This window comes from Typha angustifolia, chromosome 3 (genome assembly GCF_048772165.1).
Source record: "Typha angustifolia cultivar Huaian chromosome 3, ASM4877216v1, whole genome shotgun sequence".
Taxonomy (NCBI): Eukaryota; Viridiplantae; Streptophyta; class Magnoliopsida; order Poales; family Typhaceae; genus Typha; species Typha angustifolia.
In genome coordinates this window covers 8,341,717-8,361,903 of record NC_133241.1, presented here as the reverse complement: position 1 = coordinate 8,361,903, position 20,187 = coordinate 8,341,717, and the positions used below count along the sequence as shown (strand labels likewise).

At 39.6% G+C, this 20,187-nt stretch overlaps 4 protein-coding genes across 13 annotated transcripts; 1 reads left to right on the top strand and 3 right to left on the bottom strand.

The window, feature by feature from the left end:
• Positions 1-8: 8 nt before the first annotated feature.
• On the bottom strand, positions 9-5,541 carry LOC140778824 (uncharacterized). Of its 10 annotated transcripts, none has more exons than XR_012107248.1 (6): positions 4,814-5,237; positions 4,637-4,710; positions 2,420-4,452; positions 1,294-1,423; positions 315-1,000; positions 9-179 (listed from the first exon to the last, which is right to left on the bottom strand). XR_012107248.1 is itself a non-coding variant. In XM_073123712.1 (4 exons), the coding sequence occupies exon 3, from the start codon at positions 4,450-4,452 to the stop codon at positions 2,425-2,427; it is 2,028 nt and encodes a 675-aa protein (XP_072979813.1). In that variant the 5' UTR covers positions 4,637-4,710; positions 4,814-5,237; the 3' UTR covers positions 9-1,000; positions 2,420-2,424. The 10 variants fall into 10 exon arrangements, 3 of the variants coding, with proteins under 3 accessions (XP_072979813.1, XP_072979834.1, XP_072979826.1); XR_012107255.1 differs by having other exon boundaries at positions 9-451; positions 532-1,000; XR_012107257.1 differs by lacking the exon at positions 4,814-5,237 and adding an exon at positions 5,409-5,541 and having other exon boundaries at positions 9-1,000; positions 2,420-4,455.
• LOC140778857 (mitochondrial-processing peptidase subunit alpha-like) lies at positions 5,391-9,846 on the bottom strand. The gene is made up of 13 exons (XM_073123753.1): positions 9,712-9,846; positions 9,004-9,255; positions 8,083-8,379; positions 7,834-8,001; positions 7,331-7,498; positions 7,159-7,239; positions 6,942-7,008; positions 6,642-6,739; positions 6,277-6,349; positions 6,108-6,178; positions 5,978-6,027; positions 5,777-5,889; positions 5,391-5,690 (listed from the first exon to the last, which is right to left on the bottom strand). The coding sequence occupies exons 1-13, from the start codon at positions 9,742-9,744 to the stop codon at positions 5,659-5,661; spliced, it is 1,503 nt and encodes a 500-aa protein (XP_072979854.1). The 5' UTR covers positions 9,745-9,846; the 3' UTR covers positions 5,391-5,658.
• Positions 9,847-14,536: 4,690 nt separating this feature from the next.
• Positions 14,537-15,658, bottom strand: LOC140758303 (uncharacterized). Its single transcript, XM_073094404.1, has one exon. It carries the CDS (start codon positions 15,449-15,451, stop codon positions 14,900-14,902), a length of 552 nt encoding a protein of 183 aa, XP_072950505.1. The 5' UTR covers positions 15,452-15,658; the 3' UTR covers positions 14,537-14,899.
• A 953-nt stretch (positions 15,659-16,611) lies between these two features.
• Positions 16,612-19,179, top strand: LOC140780201 (putative HVA22-like protein g). Its single transcript, XM_073125609.1, has 6 exons — positions 16,612-16,830; positions 16,948-17,046; positions 18,043-18,099; positions 18,188-18,251; positions 18,353-18,559; positions 18,994-19,179. The coding sequence occupies exons 1-6, from the start codon at positions 16,799-16,801 to the stop codon at positions 19,177-19,179; spliced, it is 645 nt and encodes a 214-aa protein (XP_072981710.1). The 5' UTR covers positions 16,612-16,798.
• The last annotated feature ends 1,008 nt before the right edge of the window (positions 19,180-20,187 follow it).

The window sequence follows — 20,187 nt, the reverse complement described above, 5'->3', positions numbered from 1 at the left end:
AAGATAGTTCATTACGCAACGCAAATTTTACATTCTCTCACTAGTTTTCTTTTGAACCCACTCCTAATATTCTTGCTTTGCTTCCTTCTCGAGTCAGTCAGTTTCTGAAGATAATGTAATTTTCTCATCCTCCAGCTTGAATTCATGGTGTATTCTGGAGCCCATTATCTGCTTTAATTCTGAAAAAATATAGAAATATATAAGTGCAGAAGAAAAGAGTAAAAATTCATACGCAGATTAATCTTCTCTTAAAGAGATACATGAAAAAAATTGCATTGAAAAAGATTCAATTCGATTATCGTTGGGTATAGTACCTGTGTAACAAAGAAGAGAGAAGGATCGAAGAAATTTAATGAATGAATTAATAAGACAGTTGTCCATAATGCCGTGTTACATCACACTCACATGATGAGCATCAATTTATTTCCACCACTCCTTCCCTTTACTTCTCCTGTCATAACTTTGAATAAATGCAATACAATATAATTGTTTTACTTAATGCAACGCACGTCACTGTTGCCATGGCATTACCTCTTTTCCGTTGAGCACTTATAAGCTTCCCACTGTAATCCAATTCGAAGTGTTTCCCCTCGGATTCAAGTACTCAAACCTCATTTACTAACACACACCAAAATAATAACAATAATAAGAAGAAGAAGAGGAACATTAATCTCCCAAATTTTGCAAATTGTTGCCGACAAAATAGAGGAAAAAGATATGGACGTATGAAAAAGAAAGCATAAGTCAGTACGTCCAATGAGACACTTCGTCAAAAATATGGGAGACAAACAAAGTGTCAACCACTTCATTTAATCGCTTGTCCAAAGTAGCTCGAGCCATAGCATTCATTTCATCAAGAGCTTGAGTTGTCAATCATTAATGGTATCGGTGTTCAAATAATCGAGATTCCAGGGGGAGACAAGGATGTATGGGCAACCCATTTGGATGACAGATGAGTACCTTTGGAAACCTCTTCATTGTACGTGATGAACTTGTGTATCTGGAAAACAAATTGATGTGAGCGGAAAGGGCAATTTACTCATTTCGATATTCTTTTGAAACAATACTTAAATAAAAGAAAAATAAATTGTCCACAATGCATTTTAGTATATGTGCCAAAAGCATGCAGTTTGAGGCATTAACTAGAAATTGAGAACATTTAATCAACGAAAGACAAAACAACCAGAAAGAAATTTGGAGATATCTGATAGCTGGCATGCCCTGGCAAATGATGATGATAATATAAACCCAATAACAACAAAAAGCATAAATCTGATCAGAAGAAAAGTATACCTTGACCTTCGTCACCAGATCCCATCTATACCTCTGTTTTCCAGATGCCTTCTATCACAAGGCACCACCTATCACGTAACCACAGCTGGAAGGACTCAAGATGAGCATGCATGATTAGTCCTAATTTTCCCTTGAATGAGATAGTAATCATTCAGTATTGGAGAATCATCAACAATAATGTGAGACGATTAAGCTTGATAAACATCATAGAACCATTGGAGACCTTTTTTTACATAGAATAGTGGACAGACAGAAAATCACCTAAGAAGAAGCAGCAATGGGATGGATGAACCCAATCATCGGCAAGGAACAACGACAAACTTGTGATTAACACTTAGATAGTACTATAGGATTTCACAAGACCAATGATGGTGAAAAGTTAGATACTAAGCAGCACAAAGGAATCAAAGTGAGCTGTAAGCACCAAAGATTGAGACATCTGCTTATGCAGCTCTTTCCAACATGCTATGCCTACTGAATGTGGATACACAGTATACATGGAACACATCCCTGCATTCTTTTATTGTCACTGTTAATCAATCTCACTTTGACAGTAAGATATCTGTTTTCCTGGTCATGGATCAGATGAGAGCTACAGAAAGAACTCGATGGTCTCTAAGAACTGGTAAAGCAGTAATACGACCAAGATGTCAGTACCTGGTCAATATTGATACCTCACAACAAGCATTCAAAACTAACTCAATAAGAACTCAGAAATAAAAGGAAGACTCATAGGTAACTGCAAGAATCACAGATGACAGGAGAAGCGATGAACATCACACAGAAGTACAATGAAGGAGAAAATACAGAGTGAAGTACCGATTACAACCATAGCGAGATAAAAGGAATGCAGAACACCACAATAGAAAATCAACTTCACCAACAGTATAGAGTTTCCCACAATTATAGCAATATAATGAACATCTGAACAGTGTATAATCTTGACAACTGACTGAATGTGCTACAATTGTTTACTCAGGTCATCATAGCAAATAAAAGAACTACAAACCACTTCATGTGATCATAGATGATATATAGAATGTCCAGAAAAAATAATGCATGTGACTTTCCATTTTCAAAAGTACCTAGATGACCATGCCTAAAGAAAATGAGAGGCAGCACTAACCCTAATCATGTAGAACTTTGGTGGCATTCATTCCAACCGCTGCTGCTTCTAATATACTTATCCACGATACCAAACTCCCTGTTCTGCTCAAGTCGTCTAGCATAATTCTCTGTAGAAATTGGACCCTTCTTTAGTCGCCGGTAGTAAATTAGCTGCCATGGCCATAGGCGAGCAGCACCAAAGTACTCCTCTACGGGTATGTCCAGCTGCCCCTCCTTTGGTGTTGTCAGTCCATAGTGTTTGAGAGCTGAGACCATTTCCTCACTAGTTATGCATAAAGAATTGCTTCCCTCACATTTAACAGAAGCATCTCTCTTTGGAACCTTTGATGACATTATCTGCTGGCTGCCCATCTGACTGTGATGCTCACTGCCTAAACAGCCAACTTTTAGCATATCTCCACATGAATTACCTAGGCTGTATCTATTCCCATAAGTAGAACATTGTGCACCTCGGTCATCATCTACAGGTTGTTCTCCATTAGTTTCAGTATCCACCTTGAATGGAGGGATTGTAGGTTCACCTTCCAACATCACATGTGTACCTGTCAGTTTTGTGTCCTCCAATTGCTTTTGCTTGGAGCTTGTCTCCAAATTATTCTCCGAAGAGCCATTCGAGCAAACATCTATTTGCTTGTTCTTTGAAAAAGGCATTGACTTATGTTCCAAAGATACAGATAAAGACAGAGATCTAGGAAGGCTGGACTTTGACCTTGATCTAGACCTAGATCTTGAATTGACAGACTTAGAGTAGGATGGTGTAGAAGAAGTCCTTGAACTAGAGGATGCTGAACGAGAACGAGACTGAGAATGTGAGATCGCTAATCTTGAGTGTGATCCAAAGCTTGTACCAGAACGAGACCTCTTGGATTGTGAATGTGACTGTGAGCTAGTTGTAGAAGAATCAGAAGAATGAGATTTCCTTTTTCTACTTCTCTTGGGTGATTTCTTTCGGGTTTCTTTTCCAACTCTACTTCTCATGTTTCTTTGAGAATATCCTCTGAACTTGGCCTGTTGTTTTCCTCTACTTTCTGGAGAAATCTCACTTTCCCTGGGCACTCTTGTTGCTTTATCGGGATAAAATTCCTTCCTATCACTTGTGTGGAGCCGACTTGGTATGTGAGAATTTCTATAGGAATCAGACTTTCCCCATAAATTTGGTTTAAACCTCTTTAGCCTCATGTTCCCTTTATCTCTGAAATTTGTCTCATCTCTCCTCTTCATAAACTTGAACTTTTCCCGATGAGCACCCCCTTGAGGGCATCTCCGCATTATGTGACCGACTTGTCCACAATTATAGCAGGTTTGCTGTGGTTTTGGCATATCGATGTTCCTACCAATGTGTTCGGTGGACTTCTCTCTTCGCCTCTTTTCCTGAGAATTGCCCTGATCAGAAGAATCATAAGAACCAGCCTTTTGAAAATTTTCATTTTCATCTCTTCTGTTGTAACCATGGTAAGGTTCATAGCGGTCAAACTCATCACCATTCTCCAATCCATTGCCAGCCAATGTGTCATTACCAGGTTCATCCCATCGATCATTTTCCACTGGAGGTGGATCATGTATACCTTGCTGATCCACCATCATTTCTTTCATATTTTCACTTTTGTTCTCTCCGGCATTGACAACATTCCCATCCATCTCATCTGTCTCTCTATCAACTACATCATTGGAATGACGCCCTCCATGATCATTCCTAGGAAACTCTTTTCCATCACGGGGACCGCTGATCCCAACACCATCATCCCCATCTCTGAAATTTCTTCCGCGATAGGGTTCATAAAACCTCGAGCTCTTTGCAGATCTTTGAAAAGGCTTAGGCTGTCTGTTTGACCAATTAATAGATATCTGCTCCCCGCAAATGATTTTGCCTCGTAGTGCCCGTAGGGCTCTCTCGGCATTTGCAGTAAGTTCATAGACTACAAATCCATATCCATCTTTCAGCTGTACACTACAACGTCCAAACCTCCGAAAATTCCGTTCAAGTTCCTCTCTACGAATGCGCGGAGAAAGGTGACCAATATACAACGACATCTGCTGTAGTTAAAGACAAAATTCTAGTTGAATACACACAAACTAAGAAGGCAAAGACATGAACAATGCACTGAGTACTATAAAATCAAAAAAGAAACAATCAACATTAACACATGGGACCGAAGAACAAATATCTCGCGACCTAAAAGAATTGCATTTCCAACACAATAGAATCGAAGCTCACCGCCTCAAGTGGAATCCGCTGCTTGGGAGACGAATTCAGACGCAGAACATTCGCCAACTATCGCATACCCTAATCTGCACTCAAAGAAACCGAAAGAAAATGAGGAAAAATAGAGGAAAAAAATGCAGAGTGGGACGCATACTTGGATTTAGAAAGACGAATAGATCCGGTAAAAACCTTTCCAAAACCCTAGATTAGTCGAATCCTCTCTTTCTCTCTCGCTCGCTCGCTCGCTCGCTGTTGCTCTTTTTCTTGCTTTCCGAGAAGGAAAGAAAAAATAGTGTGGCTTGATACGTTTCTAGAATATACAAGAGTGCGTCAGACTATCGGCTGATCCTGACCGTCGGATCGGGTGATCGGGCCACAAGTGGCACTATACGAAATGTCGGAGTCTAGGCTGCACACTGTAACTTGCTCGAATTGCTCGCGAATAGTTGTTGTGAAGGGAATAAGAAAAGGTATCTTGGTGCTTGGATGTATCTTGGAACTGATAGAAGTTGAATTGACACGATTTACGAGAATTCTTCCTATCTTGTTTACCTGTTTGAAAATTGGATAGGTTGAATATATGCCACTAAGTGGTGGCCTTATATGGATCAGTGGTCGTTAACAAGGTAGATGTCGAACAACATTTGGGACATTGACATCCATGTCACGCTGAATAGAATTTATAACTCCTTTTGTATAGAGTAGTTTACTGCTCTATAGATTGCCACCACGGCCTAAAAAATAAAACTCAGATATCTGATCGAGGTCTGGAACTTCTGTATACCTCATTGGATTTGAATGTTGGAATTCAGAAATGCACATTGGAACCAATGAAAAGATGATCATCTAATTACTGTGCCACATCCAAGATGATTTCTTGTAAGCATTCACATCGTTTTGGCGCAGATGTTATGCTTGGAAATGCATATTGAAACCAATGAAAGATGATCATCTAATTACTGCACACATCCAAGAAATTTTCTTGTAAGAATTCTGCATTGTTTTTGCGCCTGTGCTATGCATGGAAATGCCGGCTAACAGAAGCGTCGTGAAGGAACTGAATCAACTGCAGAAAGTGCAAAATTTTGTTACTGGGTGTTTAAAGAAACTCAAATACTCCATGGTGAGAAAAGAAGAAGAGAGAAGGTTAACCATCTCCCAAGCATGCCATTGTGAGAGGTGAAGATACAATCTTTTGTGCCATCATTGTAAGATCGTCGACTGTCAGTTCATCTATACACTGTAGAAAATGTTCTACTGGCTTCCTGTAAAACATTTTAATAAAAATAACCATGAAGACTGAATAATGGGGTTCTTCAAAGAATATACACTATTTAACTAAGAGACCATTACCGGCATCCGTAAGTCAAAATTTGCCTCCCTATGTCCTCTGTAACAATTGCCTGTTAAGAAAAGAAAGGAGAAAAAAAATCACATAAACCATAGAGACAGATAAGTTTAAGGAGATGAAGTAATTACTTACTCTGGATTCCAGGTTCATCAGAACAGCTGATTTTGTAGAATTCTTCGCTCGATTAAGTTCAAGTTCAGTCACTGAATATCATGTATAGAATCAGATATTTGCATCAGTAAGCCTAGCTTTTACCAAATAAAAGGCAACTTTGAAAAGGAAAAAGAAAAAGAACTGCTACCTTGGCCAGGTGTCGCAACTGTTGTCAATTCATTAGCTGCAACATCAATCGCTTTGGTTACAAAGTCTGATCCCTGCGTTGGTTCAAAGATACTTAACCAAACCACCTAGTAAGAGCCTCCATCTAAAGAAATCCTTAAGCAATATCCACACACATGTTATTGGAACTCAAAAGATTACAAATGAGTCCACGGATACTTTGAAAAAAAAAATCTCCTAAATATTTGCTATATGCAAATTTTGTACTAAATCGAGAAAGTTTTGACCAAGTTACCAAGGCATCCTTCCTAAAGGATACATGCAACTGAGTGGAGTTCCACTGTTGGCAGATAGAATATAGAAGGAAACTCTAGACAGAGAGCTCACCGTAGTTAAATGGATTCCAAAGAGGCCAGTGTCATTGTATATGCTACTAAATGCTGAAAAAGATTGTACTTGCTGGTACTTATTTAGGACACGAAGATCTGCACATCAGTAAAGGTGCTCTTTAGTTCGCATTTCAGTAAGTGAGCTTTGCTCCACAGACAAAGGGCAATTTGATTAGTGTGAGAGGAACAGGATTACAACGGGAGAAAACATAATCACATGTAAAATGATGCAAAGAATATGAGGAGAATGAGAAGGATCATTGAAGTGTATAAAGAGATTATCACATTAGCCACTCACAAAGCCGAGAATGCATCCCCTTCCCAGGACCGCCAGAAGAGAATGAACCACCACCACCCATCAAAGTCTGTTAAAGAATAACGACTATGCTTCAACGTAACATTCTAAAATTTTAAAGGAAAAAGGTACAAAATCGATGTACAAAAAAAAATCTATGAATATTTTATATGGTGCCAAGAGATATCTTTTGTTTCGTCCATGCAGATGACTGTAATACCTGCAGAACAGTCAAGACTGTTGCATCTTTCTCTTGATGCCAGCCCCCTGGAACTTCAAAAGCTAGTGCCACATGAGTCATCTATACAGCAAAAACATAGCAGACAGGCTGAGTTGTTAGAGAAAGAAAAGGGAAAACAGAATAATCTCAGAATTTAATATTGTTCTATCACCTCCGATTCCGCTTTATGTCTGAAATCTCCACCAGCATATGTGGACTTTGGCACCTCCACATGGTGTCCTCTATGTAAGTCGGACAGAAGAGGTTCTGCAATATCTAGCAAGTACTGATGATCCACACCTGATGCTGCCAAAACGATGCGATCAGCAGTATAATTTTCCTGTAATATTAAAAACCTCAGTGAAATGTGTGGACAGCATCATTATTGCACATTATAATGCAAAGAAACTCTGCAGAGAATAATAACATATAACTGATGTTATAAAAAGCATCTGCTCGATGTAAGTGGTTAAGGGACCATCATAGAACACTATGTGGGTGCAGTTCTAAACAGTGACTTCATATAAATAAGCTGACACAAATGGTAGCACATATACCCGTACTTTAGAGACATACAACTTCCATTTAATATTCATGTCTGCTGTTACCGCTGCCATTTGACAAACCAGTAGTATTACGAAGTACAAAGCCTCAAAATAGATAGAAGAACCTTACGAAATAGAACTTCCCAATAATTGATCCATTAAGTCCTTCCAAAGATGTCTCAGGAGCCAGCAATGACTTTCCAAGGGCACCAGAATATCCAGCAAGGTGAAGAGACTCCAGAAGAAACTTTTGAGGGTCCTTTGTGATTTCTCTGACTTCCTCTTTAACTATAGCCAGCTGAAGAATCACATAATCATTTAAAGGAAGAAAGAATTATTAGAAGAAAATATGAAAAGGCAAGTCAACAAATGCACTCGCCTGTTCTTCAACCTCGCTTTGAAGAAATATAGGGTTCCTAATGCAGTCAACAAGTAATTCAACAGCATGTGGCAGGTAGGCCTTCAGTGTATCATAACTATATCCCATCTGTTCTCTGGAGGCAGATGCACCCACATTTCCTCCGGTTGCCTCGACATCGCGTACAATTTGCAAATGGCTACGATTTTTTGTTGATTTAAAGGCCAGTCTTTCAAGAAGATGGGTAACTCCAGTAGTTTCCTCCCTTTCATATATAGAACCAGAATCGACAAATATTCCTATACAAGCAGCAGGCCCCTGTAATAATATAAACTTAGGAATCAATGTTGAAGGACTTAAACAAATCCATGGATACAAAAAATAAGCCTTCAAGTAATGGAAGCATAAAAAAATAAATAAATATGTGTTATATGTAGCCCACTGTACTAAATGAAGGGTCACTTAGTGAATCTTCGTATGAATTGGTTGACCATAAGTAATCGTGCAAATTGATACATCCTTTCATCTGTTACTTGACCATAACAAAGGGTGATATTGTTATACCATGATTTCGGACAAGCAGAAAGATTCCAAGAATCTAACTTAACTGAGCCACATCTAGTGAGGAGATTTGCACTTTTCTGTTTATTTTACAGGTTGAATCAAGAAATCTTGAGTAAGGTATTCCACTACCGAAATGGATTAAACAAAACATTAATGATTCTACCTCCTTTTACCATCTTGTATCTACTGTTAGAATGATCCGAAAGACCTAAAACTTAAAATGAACAAACCAACAGCTAATATAGGTACATAGAAATCAATGGCTCAGTTAAATTAATAAAACCATTCACTGTTTCGTGTAAGAGTCAAAGGGATCAAATAGGACATAATGAAGAAAAGTAAGTTTTTAAAAAGTAAACAAAAGGTGTACAAGCATACCAGGACATCCTCTGAAGCAATCTTTATCCCATTTGGAAGCGTGGTGATTTTTGTGGGATTTCTTTCCTGATAATCTGAGAGGCCTTGCGGAAGCTTGAGCTCGTGTAAAGGATGTACAAGAGGAGGGAAACGCTTCGCGTAGCTCCCTCTAGACCAGGAAAGAGATTCGTGCGACAGATATCTAGCCGCGAGATAATGACCCTGCACATTCATCCTGAAGGACTTTTTCTGATTATTTCCATTCCCCAGGAACTGCAACAAAGATAACATTTCCGTCAGGCTGAAACATATGACAGATTGCAAGTTATCAATGAGTTCACGCCTTACAACCAGAAAAAATAAAAGTAACTCAGAATTAGGCATTCTGTATCCCATTTAAATGTTATAACTAAAAAAAATTACGCTATTCTTGCTTCAAAAATTAGAATCTTTCACCACTTCAAACTTCCAGCATCTGCTTCTACTTTTCTCAATTTTTTTAGCAAACACCCGACTCCCTTATCAGGGTTACTAAACTTAAACGTTCTAGCATTTGCTTCTAACTCCATGGAACATGTATTTATGGTACCACAAAACTCACCTTTTAATCCAAAATCCCAGCAATTAATTGAACACAAAAGCTAAGCCAAACAAAAATTACAAATAAAATCAGCTACTGGAAGACACGATCCAAATAGAAGAAGAAGAAGAAGAAGAAGAATAGCAAACCTTTCGTAGTACTCGATTCGATAACTTAAACATCTTTCTGAAACCCTAAACTGAACTTTTTGGGATAATTTTTAGCACCTGCCTTCTTCAGCGAAGTGGAGTGCGGCGGCTGCGGAGGCGGAGGCTGAGGCTGCCTCGTATGAATATAGTTACGGGTCGGATGCCAGTTGGTCTGCAACTCCTTATCGGATGCAGATCCGCTTAATCCGTTGGCTCACAGTCCCAATTGTCTAGTTAGACCTAATGTATTAGTTAAAAAGATAAACCATATTAAATATAGAGACATTTATCAAAAACACTCTATATTTTATATTTATTATCATTCCTGTCCTACCATAGTTAAAAAACACCCTCAAATTAATTTTTCTTTAACATGAAGTTATAGTAATATAGATGGGTAACATGGGTTAAACTAACAATACACACAGAATGGCCTAATACATTGAGTAAGTATTTTAAAATTAAGATAAATAAAAAGGAGAGCCAGATTCATATTCACTGTTCTATCTTCTGCCATTTGTTTTTGAGATATTAAAATAATAAATAATGTCTTGGGTGTGAATGATAATAAAGCTAAACTATGCCTAAATATATTAAAAGTTGCAAACTGTTGCAAGTAATCAACTATATAAATTAAACACGTGGCATACAAATCATAGAGCATACGTATCCATCAAGAGAATAAAAGCATGCCTAGCTGTATGATCTGCCATATCTTATAGCTTAATTATCTTGGTCCTGAAACTAACGACAGTTCTAATTCATATGCCTGGAATAATAAATCAATAAGAGTAGTAGTTATCATGGAATATTATAGAATAATATGATGGAGAACAGAGTGACCACCTAATATATAAAATTATGTTCCTTATCTTGACACTATATCATTGTCAATTTTATCCCTTCAATTTTTCTCGTAGCAAGAGAGGTACTGAGAAATTGTGTCAACTTTGCTCCAGGAGAAATTTACTCTGCACAGATTAAAACTATGATGTTAAAACTTCTCTTGCTTGAGATGAAGTATTGGAAATCTTTAAGCATAATTTTCTTGAATCAGCATAATGCATACGATGTGACAGATACCTTACAATCAAACAGAGTTGAGGGGGAGAATACAAGGTAGACCGACATCTTATACAGCATTTATTCTAACCAGTTTTAAAGAGTTAGAAGCAATAAATTCCATCCCATGACTCAATCCCCAATTCATAAATGCACAGGGAATACTGAGATGACCAAACAGTCCTCACTCTCACAATCCAATTCAAAAACAAAACATTTGAATCCAATTCTGGAAGGTGAACTTGTCACACTGGTGAGTGGTCCCTCCATTATTCTAACCCTGTGTAAAGTGACCTTCTAAGTTTGCAATCAATTTTAAAAGAGTAATGTCTTGCAACAATAAGAATAGCAGTAAAAGAGTATCACTTACTTAGTTACACAACAATGATGGAATATATTGTTGCTATTTTAAAATTTTTACTACGTAAGATATAGCTTTATTTTTTAAAAAGAAGGGTGGTAAAAAATTGAAATGATTAATGAATAATTTGAGTAGCATTCATGTCATCATGTGTGTTAGCAGTTACCAAACAGATAGGACTTCCAAAACAAGCATAAACAATCTTAGAAAGGAAACAAAGTTTGTACACTGCATCAAACTCCTCATCCATTGGCAAATAGTAATTAATCAACCATATACGTGTATGCATATATATTGGCATTCATCCAACCAGGCCAATAGTTTTTTAAATGCCCACATGACCTTGGACCCCACTGTCCTCTTCCCTCTTCCCTCCTTCCCTTCTCCTACTTTAAAATTCCCACAAGTCTAACCTAATCCCACCCTCCATTAATGCCACACCTAAACTCACACCCTTTTTTTCCAAAACTTAAAACCTACCTCTCTCTGTAGTCTCTCTTTCTCCCCTCTCCTTTCCAATGGGCAAGAAAGGCTTCACATCTTTCTTCTTCAAGCTCAGAGACCACCACCATGCCCATGCACCGCCACCGCCTCAAAGTACTACTTCTTCTCCATCTCCCTCCTCATCTCCCTGGTCGTGGGCCACGTGCAGGCACCCGAAGACCAGCTCGTTCCGCGCCGGCGATGCCGACGACTTCTACAAGACGGTGAACTCGGCCTACTTCGACTCCACCGAGTCGACATGCTTCACCAACTCGTCGGAGGAGGTTGAGATAGACAGCTTCTCGACGGCGTCGGACGAGTCGGCGGAGACCGTCCTACGTGGGCTGCGGTCGGACCGGCTCTTCTTCGAGCCCGGGGATACGAGCTCCATACTGGAGGAGGTGAAGGTGAGCAAAATCGAGTTCCCGTTCAAGGACAGCACCATGGTGCTGGCCATGGAGTCGAACGACCCATGCCATGACTTCATGATGTCCATGGAGGAGATGGTCATGGCCCATGGCATCAAGGAATCGCGATGGCTCGAGGAGTTATTAGTGTGGTATCTAAGGGTTAATGTGAAAAAGAACCACGGGTTTATTCTCGCGGCCTTTGTGGATTTGCTTGTGGGTATTGCTTCTACTCCGGAGTACTACTCCTCCTCCTCCTCCTCCTCCACTTCTCCTTCGTCTATGACTTTTGATGAGATTGAGGAGGCAGAGGATGAGGGAAGCGAGTCTTGTTAATTAATCTAATACACTTATTTGTGATATATTCCTAGATTATTAATAATTTGAGGATTTTAGTGAAAAAAAAAATGTAAGTTTTTTTCTTTTATTTTTTTGGTCCCTCTTTTATCAGCATACCGATTGAATGCGACACCTTCTTCTCCTACGGACATGAAAAAGGCGGTGATAGATCCTTCTGCAGCAGCGACTGCCAAACCTGATAACATTTATTTCAGGTTTATTTTTGCAAATGACCACCCATAAGTTTATCGATTTGTAAAGCAACGCCTCTACTTTTTCGTATTGTAGATCGAATCCGTCTTCGTCCTCCTCGTGCCTCGGATGCACGAAATGCCTGCGTCTGTTGCTGCAGACCATCCGCTGCGACGTCAACTCGATCATTAATTTATTTTAAAACAGCGTAATTTGTTATCATCCACACCCCGTCGATTTTTCTTTAAAATAATAACACTTTATTAATGGGTAAATATAGTTTTCCTATCACTAACTAGATAAATTAGCATCAAAATATAACCGATTATACCCGGCACGAAAATATAAGGCAATATAATCATATTAAATATATACACAAGCCACAAATTACACCAGTAAATAAGATATGGATCAAATTTGACCCGCTGATCCGGCCTAATTTTATATATTTTAGTATCTTAATTAAATTTATCTAAATATTTAATGGAATTGAAGTCTGTGCAAGATTCTTCTTACTTTGTGAAGAAGCTTCTAAGGCTAGCGTCCAGCGTCTTTTCTTCAATAACACCCAAAATAATGCAAGATTTACAATTTTATATATAGTTGAAGTAAAATGCAAGTTTATTATATTACAATGCTAGCGTGATGACCAAGGCGGTCTGTAAATTTTACTCCTTCCAAAGGGGACCATAATCGCTTAGCTCAATGATTTCAAGATTTGATTATATTTAAAAAAAAAATTTAAATTTGGTTTTGGAAAATGCAAGTGTTTGTGAGAGCCGCATCGATTTTTTAAAATTTGATCCAAACAAGGTCTGACATTTTCGGTATCTACGGCTGTACAAAGCTTCGGATTTAGAGGTGCATTTAATTAACGGGAGTCTCGATTCAGAGCAACGGTGGTTTTCCTCTCTCGCTGTCTCTCTTTTTCTTTTTTTTTAAAGGAAAATTCCATTTTACACCTTATCTTTTGACAATATCATGGTTCACAATGTCGGATAATCTACAATAAAGTTTTACGTAATTATCACCAGAAATAATCAGAATATCGATAATAAACTAAAATTACTATTTTGCCCTTTATATAAATTGCTTAAAATTAATGGAAAGCTATGTAAGTAAATAATAAACATTTATATGCATTATTATGAAAAGAAGAAGAAAATTCCTATTTACAAAAATAATTTATTCCACAAGAATGACTGTAAATGCACGATTAAAATTCAAATAAAAAGGAAAAATCTCCTCCCACTGAGACGAGAGTTTCCGGAGATTTATACTCCATCGTGGACTCGATTGCAATTTGGCACGAGAGGCTTTTATTGATCGAATGGTCTGCAAAGCCCATTGATAGGATTAGGAGCTAAGGTGTATGTAGATCGATGCATGCCAATGCCAATGCCCATGCCCAGAGCTGCATGAGCTCTCTGCCATTAATTTGCACGTAGAAAGGTACAAAATTAGCTCGCAAGCTCATGCACTGCTGCTGCTGCTGCTGCTGATGCTGCAAGTCATTAATGCCTACTACGACCATCTCCCACTCTCTCTCCTATCTGATGTCTCTATTGAGTTCAGTAAAGAGATTTTGCATTTTAAATTCAAACACCGGGTTCAAATTTCAATCAGCAGCAACGAGAGACAAAACTGTAACCTTAAAAGAGATGCTCTCCATTGCCTGTGAGTCTGATGGTGTTGCCATGGAATTTTTGCTTCTCAGATCAGAGAGTAAGCTAAGCCAATGCTCCAATGCTCGATGAAGACAGTTTCATATCGATCAGCTAAAGAATTAAATTCGATAGTAGGCGCACAGTAAAGTTTTCATACGCATTTATGACCCAAAAGAAAGTCTCAATCCTCATGTGAGTCTTGGAAGGCTAACACCCATGAAGACATTTAATATTATTTACGCACCATCCATCATAGTATAAGTCTAGAAGAGAGTTGGATCCGTTGAAAGATCTCGTGGAGTGATAACTCGAGACTCATTAATAGATTAAAACTTTACACAGACACAGCAGATGCCTAGATCCATAGATTGATATAAAATGTCTCACAACGTTGGAAATTGTACAAGAAAAAGGTCATCATGACCCCACATCTCATATATCATCCTGCACGGATATTAAAGCACTGGAAAGGGAAAATGAGGACGACAAAATTAATGGAAATCTTGAGTTTTAGATATTATTCTCGATTTGAGATCCTATCACCACCCGGTGAGATCACCTCAGAGGGAAACGCCGAGCCCAACGTTGACGTCCTCTTGCCCATGTGGCACGCAGGTGGTACTAGGATCTCAACTCCGTCGTTTTCCTCCACGTGTTCGGCACGCGGAGCGGCGCGGTCACCGGCGGAATCCTCTCCCGGAGGAGGGGGAGGGGGAGGGGGAGAGGGGTGAGGTTAGCCCCGCCCATATCTCGGCGAAGGCCCGGAGGATGAGGTGGTGGTGGTAGGGGGAGTTGAGCGCGAGGAAGCGGCGGAGGAGGTCGCGGAGGTCGTCCCACGCGTAGATCTCCATCTCCACGATCATCTGGAGCATCGAGTCTCGGAAGTCGTGGTACGGGTCCGACGATTCCTTCACCACCGCCACCCCTTCCTCTGCCTTCTTGGGCCCCATCCTTTTCCACTCCTTCAGCTTCCTCTGCGGGCTCTCGGCGGCGGAGCACGCTAACGACGACGACGAGGACGAAGTGGTGGTCGCGGTTGCGGTGACCGTAGCGCTCGTCTCCCAGCAGGAAGAAGTGGCGGTGGAAGGGGAGATGGGTGTTCGAGATTTGAGGGGTTTGGGTTTTGGTAACGAAGTGAGGAAAGATGGGAGCTTTGGCTTCCGGCAGCCACAGCCGATGTCCACTACCACCGGGTGTCGCATTCCGAACCTTCTCCGCCTCGACGCCATCGATGGGCAGTAAAATGTTCGTTTTCTTTCTCTCTCTTTCAAGTTTGGAGGCAAATTTGCGCCATTTTTGGCGAGCGAAAGGTAAAAGGGATTCTTTTAAACCAACTGGTAGATAGGATGGTTGGAGGAGAGGGGGAGATGGAGACTTAGCTTTACGTCTTTTGCTTTGAAACGAAGAAGGCATTGAGTTATATTTGGACAACTTGGCCAGGGGTTTGAATTAATTAATTGGCCATGTGAACTCTCCTCCAGCAGGGGGGGCATTCCGGGCATACAAATGGGATGACTATTTTGGGAATGAAATGCGTGTGTGAAAGCATTAGGTAACTGAAATAATTTATTCACGATATTCTACGGATAGAAGGAGCTAATACATACATTAGTGGAATAAGATAGAATTATCTGGCATTCTTCAGTAGTAGTACTCAGTAGAAGGATAAATAATTTATATTACCGCAGACTTATTCATTCACGTGGGGAAGAACCGTATCCAGGAACAATTATTCACAGTTGTGGGCTCCATTTAACTGGCAGGCCGGAAGAGTGGTTTATTAGTGTCAGATTAGGCCCATTTTAGCAGAGTCCGAACCAAAATAAACCAATAATACGGGGTGTAAGTTGTAATAAATAATGGCAGAAAAGTATAGTCAAACAAGACCATTTGCCTGCAACATTTTCGAGGGCCCACTTGATTTAAAAAAAAAATTAAATTAATTAAATTATATATTTAAAGCCACAAGACCAAAGCCTTTTTCTTTTCTTTTATTTTCTTTTTTTTTAAAGGCAAAAAAAACTTTTGCAAACCTGATACACAACAGACAAAATTTAAATTAAAAAAAAAAAGATCGAGCACATTTAATAATTATTAGAGCACCACAAGGCAATATATTATATTAAGTTGAGATGGCATATAAATAAAATTATAATAAAGAAAAATACTAAGTCTTCCAGGTTAGGTAAGGATAAAACAGTAATTTCAACGTTTGCATATGATAATATATACTAATATATCAAACTTGGCTCAGACGCTAGTGGTGATACGTCTAGGTCCCACAATATGAATGACGAAAGTACCCCTCACTTTTCCCACCCATATGATATCGTAGTCAAGCCGTTTCAAAAGTTAGTTATGGAGGAAGGTGGGATCCCACGAGATGCATTCCGTCCTTTGCTTTGCGTGTAATTTTGCCGCGAAGTCTTCTCCTTAAAGCAACCGCTCTCCTCGCTCTCTCCCCCTCTCTTTCCCTCTCTTCTCCGGGACGCCACTCCATAGAAGAAGTAGCCAAAGGAAGTATTGATCACTCAGCTAACAAATTTCTTGGCGTTCTTCGATTCGGAGTTTTAAACATGTTAGGAGATTTCCTCACCAGATCCCTTGTGTATGTACCCATTTCTTTCCTTTGCTTTTTCATTCCCAATTTCGTGATGATTACTTTTCGCTGGCTATTGGGTAATTATTGATTTCTAAGTTATGCTTGTGATTCTTTTGATTGCAGGCTGTTGTTTGGATACACGATTCCGGCGTTCGAATGCTTCAAGTTGATGGAGCAGCAGCCCAGCGACGTCGGGCAGCTCCGGTTTTGGTGCCAATATTGGTAATTACTCATATCTTCTTGACATATTTTTAGCGTTGATTAATTAAGATTTAGTAGTGATCTTTTCAGTTGAATTGATGATGAAAGGTATGAGAAATAGGAGCATAGATCTATTCTAGAATTGTAGTTGTTTAACGCGCTTGAGTGTTGTATGATGAAATGCCTGAGACAACTCAATGCTCTGCAAATTGGAATCTTGTGCTTTTTTATTCTTTTGTTCATGGTTGGAACTGGTCAATTTGAGTTCTATATGTAGTTTTCAGCATGAGAAATGGTTGACTTTTGTTCTCTGCATGTGGTGGATTGCTCAACTTTGATGTCTCCAATTATTCTACTACATATGGTACCTATTATTTGAGTTGGTTATGAAGGTTTAAGACAGCTAATTAGGATATAACTTGTTTTCCTTTAATAAAGCAAACCAGTTAAACCACAAGGAACCACTTAACTGAAGTAAATGTAGTATTCAGTCAGAAGATTGTGGAAGAGCAAAAGTATTCTATCTGAAATATTTTTACAATTGAGATCCTTATCAGTCACCAAATTTCAAGGTAGGTGAAGGAATTAGGAATACTTAATGTCATATAAGTAGGCGGAAGCTATTTGAATACTTTCTGATCATATATATAAAGGGAATGAGATTCTGAAGAATAATTTGGTCATTATATAAATAGGCAGACAAATAAAAAATCATCTCAAGGTACTTACTCTAATTTGTATCTTCTATCTACTCATATGCAAGTTGACTTCTATTTGTTCTCCTTTCTTACTTTTTCCCATATTGAGAATTGAATATATATGTATCTTCCGAATTCCATAATACCATTGATTGAGGATATTCACAACTAGAGTAAGAACAATTTAAAGAACATGAGTATAGAAAGCTTAAATCATCCTTGCATTGAGACCGAACGGTTTCGACAGCTTGGGAGCCCATTCAAAATATGTGACTAAATTCATCGTTGTGTTTAAACTTCATTGAAAAACAATTTGCAGGACTATCGTCGCCATGGTCACGGTCTTTGAGAAATTTGCGGATGTGCTCATCTCATGGTAATTACGGTTCACCTCACTAAAAATTTCATTCACTTTCTCATTGAGAAATATTTGTCCCATTAACTTTGTTCTCATTCCATGAAAGGTTGCCTATGTATGGAGAAGCCAAGCTAGCATTCTTTGTTTACTTGTGGTACCCAAAAACCAGGGTAAGAGAGGAAAAGAAAACAAACGCCTAACTAAAACCAACAATTCTAGCAACTTTATGATGCCCATCATAGTCTTAAACCACATTTTCTTTTTTTCACAGGGTAGTGATCTCGTCTATGAGACCTTCCTGAAACCATTTGTGATGCAATATGAACCTGACATTGAGCAGAGGTTAAGAGACTTGAGGGCTAAATCTGGACAGCTGCTTCTATTTTACATCAAGAATTTTACAGACAAAGGGACTCAATTCTTTCTTGAGATCCTGCATCATGTGGTCTCCCCAACATCTAGCTCATCAAACATTGAGGTAATTACTAATTCCCTATTTGATATAATGGATGCCTTAGAATTTCTTTATCAAGTAACCAAACAAGCCCCACTCTGTTTCTTCTCGTCTCAAAATTGTCTTACTTGTATATAGATAGGACGCATGAACGCACCACTAGAGTGATAAATACCCAATGCATAGCTATGAGCAATTGGACCATTGCTAGCTTTTTGAGTCCATAATTGCCATGTGAGAATGAGACCTAACAATGTATACTCCCAAATGATCAATTGAAGGTTTGTTTGGACCACTCCACCGTTGTCTCTTGACGGTGCCAAGTAAGCTAAAGCCAACCAACCAACCTAACCGTCCACTGTACTATTCCTACTACCACCACGACCAACACTTCCATCCCCATTCACATTTGTTTCTCAATGCTAACTCTTGGATCCTTCTTCATCACACTCCTGTAGATGAACAAACGGTCAGGGTCACACCCCATCACGATCAAACGGCCATCATCGCCTTTACAGCAAGCTGGGGTCCACGAGTCGGGTGCATTGCCGGAGTTCACCGCCGAGGAGTTGTGGGAGGACGCCGCCGTCTCAGAGTCACTGCGTGCCGCTACACGTGCCATGCCTCGGAGGCGGCATTACTAGAAAGGACACCTGGATAGAATAATGTACATAGAAATACAATAGAGATAGTGGAGATCGGTTAGCCACTTAGCCAGCCCCTTTTTTTTAAAAAAAAAGAAAAAAAAAATATATATATATATATATTATTCAATTCATTGTTTTGTAAATTACACCAATAATTTTGGCATCTCTCTCTGTCTCTATCCTATCAATCTCTTTACACAAAAAAAAAACAGAAAATAAAATAAACAAAAAGGAAGGTCCTTTTCGCAAAAATCACTACCTATATTATTTGGACATCACAACAACCTTCTCATTTCCAATTAATTGCAATTTGCCACCGCAATTTCCAACGGAACTTGAAAAACTCACCTCCATGTTAACTTTTATCATCCACATCGTTTATAGGTTCTCCAGATCAGAATGCCCATCTTCTAAACAAACTAAAATCTTTGGGAGTATCGGGATTCAATACTGGCGAATTATGTGCCCGCCGCCCACACATCTGATGGCTCTGTCAAGCTTGCCCGAATATTGATTGTAATCTTTCTGTATTTCATTCTTGAATCCGATCATCAAGATTATTGGGACGCACACGGGCACGCCACTGCCTAAGAATGGGCATTTTGGAAGAAGCGAATTGCTGAGAGTTGAAGTTGTTGTAGTTTTTTTCGCAATATTCAAAGAATGCAGGAGGTTATTTGCAAAAAGACCGAAAACGGGGGCGGAAGAGAGAAAATTGAGATTGTGTATGGCACTGTTGTCGTCAACCTCGCCGTTCACCGGCGCGATCGTTGGAAGAGACCGTCGAGGAAGGTAGCGCAGGGACAGAGGAGCTCCAACCCGCCGCACGTGAGCACGACCAATAGGTTGCAAAGCGCGCTCCGGCGGCGGCGCGATGTCTCCGAGGCCGACGGCGTCGGTTGGAGGTAGGCGTACGCGGCGTGCTTCACGAGGGGGTTCCTAATCCGGATCTCCCCGCAGCTCCCTCCCCCGCCGATCGGCGAGTCGACGGAGGACGCGGCGTAC

Bases quoted from the DNA above. Each gene is read 5' to 3' on its own strand.
- LOC140780201 (XM_073125609.1), top strand. From the start codon at position 16,799: ATGTTAGGAGATTTCCTCACCAGATCCCTTGT. The intron at 17,047-18,042 runs GTAATTACTCAT...AACAATTTGCAG, and splicing joins CGGTTTTGGTGCCAATATTG to GACTATCGTCGCCATGGTCA. The intron at 18,560-18,993 runs GTAATTACTAAT...ACACTCCTGTAG, and splicing joins CTAGCTCATCAAACATTGAG to ATGAACAAACGGTCAGGGTC.
- LOC140758303 (XM_073094404.1), bottom strand. From the start codon at position 15,451: ATGGCGTCGAGGCGGAGAAGGTTCGGAATGCGACACCCGGTGGTAGTG.
- LOC140778857 (XM_073123753.1), bottom strand. From the start codon at position 9,744: ATGTTTAAGTTATCGAATCGAGTACTACGAAAG. The intron at 7,499-7,833 runs GTAAGGTTCTTC...TTAATATTACAG, and splicing joins TTATTGGGAAGTTCTATTTC to GAAAATTATACTGCTGATCG. The intron at 5,890-5,977 runs GTAATGGTCTCT...AATGTTTTACAG, and splicing joins ATTTTGACTTACGGATGCCG to GAAGCCAGTAGAACATTTTC.
- LOC140778824 (XM_073123712.1), bottom strand. From the start codon at position 4,452: ATGTCGTTGTATATTGGTCACCTTTCTCCGCGCATTCGTAGAGAGGAA.